The sequence below is a fragment of the Manacus vitellinus genome, unplaced genomic scaffold, assembly GCF_001715985.3.
Source record: "Manacus vitellinus isolate BGI_N305 unplaced genomic scaffold, ASM171598v3 scaffold_8_pilon, whole genome shotgun sequence".
NCBI classification, from domain to species: Eukaryota; Metazoa; Chordata; class Aves; order Passeriformes; family Pipridae; genus Manacus; species Manacus vitellinus.
Genome location: NW_021940864.1, coordinates 9,672,185 through 9,677,912, shown reverse-complemented (window position 1 = coordinate 9,677,912; position 5,728 = coordinate 9,672,185). Strand labels below are relative to the sequence as shown.

At 44.2% G+C, this 5,728-nt stretch overlaps 1 protein-coding gene across 1 annotated transcript; it reads right to left on the bottom strand.

Annotated features, from left to right (window-relative positions):
* Positions 1-2,430: 2,430 nt before the first annotated feature.
* On the bottom strand, positions 2,431-5,683 carry BATF3 (basic leucine zipper ATF-like transcription factor 3). The gene is made up of 3 exons (XM_029965096.1): positions 5,654-5,683; positions 5,451-5,555; positions 2,431-3,003 (listed from the first exon to the last, which is right to left on the bottom strand). The coding sequence occupies exons 1-3, from the start codon at positions 5,681-5,683 to the stop codon at positions 2,818-2,820; spliced, it is 321 nt and encodes a 106-aa protein (XP_029820956.1). The 3' UTR covers positions 2,431-2,817.
* Between the last annotated feature and the right edge of the window lie 45 nt (positions 5,684-5,728).

The following is a 5,728-nucleotide window of genomic DNA, read 5'->3' as shown; positions in this document are numbered from 1 at the left end:
AGGCAAAATTCAGCTTTCTCAGCAGCCCTCATCTACAATGAGCGTCCACAAACAAAACTGCAATTCACAGTATGCCTCACATGAACCACAACCCGAACGTATAAAAGACCTTCCCTACATATCTGATTCTGAAAATCGTGTGAATGCAATACAGACCACATTTTTGTGGGGAACAAGTCAAACCAACTGGAAGCTTTCTGAAGCTAGAGTATGTCAAGTGGTACTTTAGCCATATATAGGTATGAAACATTTTTTGTGATGGTGTAATACTCTGCTGCAAAAGGAGAGGTTAGGATTTGAAAAAACTCTCTGTTGTTCCTTCACAAATGGGCCTTTTCCTTTCTGTTCTCCTTTCTGGTTCCCTATTCACGTAACAATTATCCCAGGCTCCAGAACATGCTTTCTGTTTTGAGACTTCCTGTAAATCAATATTCTTATGAGCAGCTCCTGCAAAGAGTGTAATCAGTATGTATACATACCGATTGCTTAGGGGTACATAAGCCTGTGCTTTAACAGTTTGTTGTCCTTTTTGACCTATGATTCAGCCTTTACGTTAATTCTACGAATATATCAAAATGTTTGAATTATTTGCCTTGGGACACCCCTTTTGCTCACTTCTTTTACTTGAGGATCCCAGCTGCCTTTGAACATTAGTCACACAGTATCCTGATTGGCAAGATGCCTCGGTTAATCTATCAAACAGAAGAATGATGCAAAAGGCCCTTTGGAAATATTGCTGGGGAAAAAAAGTGACGCAAGAAATTAAGGAGGAAGAAGCAGTCCAGGCTCCAGAGGGTTCAAAGCCTGCTGTTAGTAATGGAAATGATCCACAGGCTAGAGCTACACCCTGTGGTTGTGGGAAGAAACTGGGGAGAGTGAGGGCCCACGCGAGGCTCCCAGTTCTTCCAAAGAAGAGCAACATAACCTTGGAGTTGGGTTGCTGTTGCCATCACAAAACATTTCTGTGAATTCAGCTGTCTTCCTCTGTACACTCCAAGGCAGAAATCATGGACTAGAACTTTTATCGCAGAACAAGAATAGTGCTTGCTGATGAGGAGTGTACAGTAGAACTTGGATATGCCAAATGATAAACTGGAGTCAGTTTCTAGACAGATGTATACCCGGTTATGAGATGTGAGACATTCTCCCTCTGCCTCCATCCTAAGCTATAATGAATTTTTCCAGAGTGAACGTTGTTAATTTCCATCATGCTTCATTACACCTTCTTCATTACATTTCATCCTTCTTCATTACATCTCTATTCTGCCCAAATTACACAGTGGCAGCCAGGGCCTGAATGAATGTGGATGTGTTGATGAAGATGCTCAAGACAGCTTCCTTTCTTAAGGGTGACACGAATTCTTTTGGGAACAACCTAACGAAATATTTAAAGAAGTCAACAGCTCATGCCTATTATCTTCAGTTTCTAGCCTAAAACAATGTCCAAGAGGCAGAGCTGACTACATCATTTCCCCAGTTCTACCTTGGCAGTGATTAGCAATGCAACATTCTACTAAAGAAGCTTAAACAAAACCAAAAAAAATCAGACATTTCAGATCATGTTTTGCTGATAAACACTGTGATCCTGGCAAGGGGAGAAATTAATCCCAGGAGTTGAACTTAAAAAAAATCCAAATGCTGAAGTGAGAGAGTTGGCAAAGGGGTGGAGCTTTTTATATCCAAAGACGCTCTTTGACTGGAAAATACTATGAGAAAAACCCTCTTTGCTGGATTCCAGGCTACAGCACTCACATTTCTAGAGCTTGACACTAATAAGAATCTTCAGAGAAAGCAAACACATTTTTCTGTACATTTCCCATTGACATTGTCATACTTCTTTTTTGTAACTAAAAAGAAAAATTTAAAGAAAACAAAGTTTTTCTTGCAAGCAGTTATCAACCACCTTCAGGGTGGACACATGCTTACTGAACTCAAAATGCTTACTGAACTCAATTTGTTCTATCCATGGTCATAGTTTTTTAGTAGCAATAAGCAAGATGAAGGAAGGATAAAGATATTTGCTCATTTCCAGTGGGTGCCTAAAAAGAGTAAATTTTAAAATCTGATTTTTAAAACAATGTGAAAACCAGCTAACTCTGCTTTTCTTCGACACAGAGCAGACAATCAGCATTAGAAACTGGTCAAGCCATATTTTGGGATATAAAACACTCCAAGAACTAATGTCAGCAGAGCTGATTTGGGTTAACAAAGAAATAGATAAGAAAACTCTTTTGTTACACACACTTCAAAAGAGGAACAAATGAAAAGGTGACAAGCAAATGATAGAACAACTGATGAGAAGATTAGCATTAGACTTCGGATTTGACCAGCAAAGAAACAGAGATGTTGTAAAGACATTGATTATTGAAAAAGTTGGAGAACATAATAAAGATGGGACATGGTTTTTATTAACCAAACGTGTAAAACAGCAGCCAGAATATGATATACATGGATGACAAGTTACAAAGGGTCACTGGCAGCAGACGTGCAGGAGAAAGGCATCCCAGTCCGAGGTCAGCACTTTTCCCTGTATACATTCCATCGCTTGATAGTGGGCTGCACGGCACTTTGACATTTCTGAATGCAAAACCATGGCTTGAGGTTCTACCAAATAAGAAGTTGCTCTTCCAATTATCTTTTTTCCTACTGGTGTTATCCTGAGATTCAGAGGACTATAACACTTCAACGTGGAGAAGAGCTGCGTGGTCAAGTCCAGACCTCTTAGATGGAAGACTTGCACCATGAGTAGGCAGTTCTTGAACAGTCCTGTAAATGGCACTTCCACACATCATATTTAAAGGTGATTGAGGAGAGCACTCATCTTGGCAGGCAGCTGGCAAGTGCATCAGGCCGTGGTATGGTCACAAAGTTCATGGTGCAGTGCAATAGTGGACAGATCTTTTCATGATCCTTCAACACTTCACTCAAGTGTTTCATTTCATCTGTTAGCTTTCCAATTTCTCTTTTTAAGGAGGTATTTTCTTGCTCAAGAGACTCATATTCCTGGAAGGAGGGGAAAGAAAAATAATTTAGTCAAAACATTTATTTCAGTGCTTCCACCTTGAGTACATTCACATAACTGTGTGGTTTCCTACTACAACATGCAAAATGCTAAGGAAAGACAGACACAGCCTGGGTGCTGTAACAGGGCAAGTGCTTTATGACCTGTGCCCTGACCACACTGCAATTTCTCTTGTGACCCTGAAAACCAGGAAGTGCTGCTGGCCCTCAGGAGTCCCCCAGTAGCCCAGGGCTGCAGGCATGCATGCGTAGCTGTGTCCCCTTCCAGCCCCGGGCTGCCTCTGCTGGGAAGGGCTGAGCTGGACTCTGCACTGTCAGATCAGAGAAAATGAAAGCACTGACTGCAGATAGATGCTGGGAAAACCCGGTGCCTGGCATTGCTGGTGAGAAAACAGCAGCCCCTGCCTTGGGCCAGTGCAGGGAAAAGCCATTTACCCCAGAGCCAGCTGAGATGCACACCTAGCACAAGGTGTCCAGTGCTCTCCTCCAGGCTGGCCAGAGCTTGTAGCTCCCTGCCTAGATGCCTGAGAACTCAGGAGCAGGAGGAGGGGAGTGTTATGCCAGCTGGTTGCCAGACTCACTTTGTCACCACAAGGCCTTGGTTATCCCTGACCTGTGCTGCTTTTGAGCTAAGGCTTCTCTGGCAATAAATAAGCTGCTGCTAACTGCAGGGGAGTTTCGAGTTGCTCTGCAGCCTGCATCTGTGATGGATGCAAGGCTCCCATGTCACATTTTTTGATAACTGCATGTCTCAAGTGTTCCTGCTGCCAAGCCTTCTCATCCCAAAGAGAAGAGAACTAGAGGTTCAGAGCCAGCCCACTGAAAACTTGCAAGTGTCTCGCTGCTGGCCCAAGGCTCAACACTCACTCAATCTCACCTCCCTGGGAAAGCTTCAGAGCAAACTTCAAAGCCTACACATGCCTTAAAAGGCTTGTTTCTCAGGCAGGAGGGAGAGCCTCTCATGCAATGGTCCTCTGGGCAGCCTGGCACTGCCTCTGCTACCCTTTGCAGCAGAACTTTGGATTCCTTGCCCTCCCTCACACCCCTCCTCTCGCACACAGAGTAAAACAGGCACAGTTCTCCTAACACACTACCGTACCCAAACTCCAGCCAAGTGTCCAACACTGATTCTGGTTGTGCTCATCTCTTGTTGCCCCAAACCCCATGGGGTTGAGTTTTGGAATGTGTTACTCTTGCATTTCTCTGTCCCATTTTCAGGGGTGAGACTATCAAATTGTTCTTCCTAAGAATGAATGCCTATTCAACCAGATCTGCCTGCAGCCGGAAAACCTGTGTGCCTGATAATGAAGATTCCCAGCAGAAGGAAGATGCTCAGGTCCAGGAGGAATATTTGAGAGGTTGCAGTATGGCACAGGGCTCAGAAATTATTCCAAAAAAGCCAGGGGTTACCCCTTTACAGAAGTACTCTGCACCTGGCTTTTTCAGGCGCTGACTCAGAGGAGATCTGGGAAAAACCAAACCCAAAACTCCCCATGTTGTCCCTCTTGGTCTCTCATGACTGTTGGTAGATCCTTCCACACTGAGAAAGACAAAAAGCCTGTGATGAACCTTCAGAGCTGAACAACTGACTGAGCCACAGTTGCAGCAGCAAAACTAACACTTACCCTAAAAACTGACACCCCAAAAGCTGACACTGACCTGGCTACAACAGAAGCATTTTTGTGTGAGGCAACATCCAAAACCAGAGAAAGGGGATTCCTGTCCTCCAATGTTTGTACTGGGGACACAAGAAAGCTACACTGTGTTGTGATATTAAGAGTTTCTAGAAGAATCAGTTACTTTTTTTTTTTTTGGAAACATAAAATGTTATTTATCAGAGCATACAAGTACAAGAGCTAATCGAGCCAAGCTCTCACAGTTGCAGGTGATAAAGTTCCTACAAGTCCTTTTCAACTGTGTATTCTGGGGACCATGTTGATTAGTGGCCGTGGTAGCACCATAGTTATAGAACTGATTCAGATCAGCACTGCCACTGCATAGTCGTCTCCTCCTCCATCACCTTCTCCCTTGTAAGACAACAAGGATTCATCTACTACCACAGCAAATAGGGCAAACTTAACATTAATCCAGAGGAAAATGGGTATGTTTCAGCACAGAGGAAGCCTGTGATCCCATTCATTGGGTGGTCACAGGAACAGCAAACGAGGGAGATTGAGGTGAGGGCAGGACCATGTCTCTCTCCCCGGTAGTGTCCCTGATGGCAGAGCTGCACTGTCAACAGGAGCATCAATATCTGGGAGTTCCCAGCTAGGCATCCCACAGCCCACCTGTCTCTGCCTCACACCCACAGCTCTCTGAGCTGGGTTAACATGAAGACTGGCTCACACCTGCTTAAGAATTCCCATTTACTGTAAAGTCCTGTGCTCAATACCCGAGCTGTGCCTGCAAAACACCAAGTACCCATTCACCTCGTGAAGTTTATCTGCTTTCTGAGTTTGCTTCTTCCGGCTCCTCTGTGCAGCAACTCGATTTTTTTCTCTTCTCCTTACCTTCCTGTCATCTTCTTCATGACTCTGGAACACATCAGCCAGAAACACTTTGTTAGTTTTTAAAGTGCATATGGAGATGCCCTAATTCAGGTGTGCAACTGTTTCTGGGAACGAGCATATACTCTAAATTTCACAGTACGGACCGCCGGCATCCCACTGATCCCATAGTCACTGCAAAGGGCAGAGCATCGCCCTGA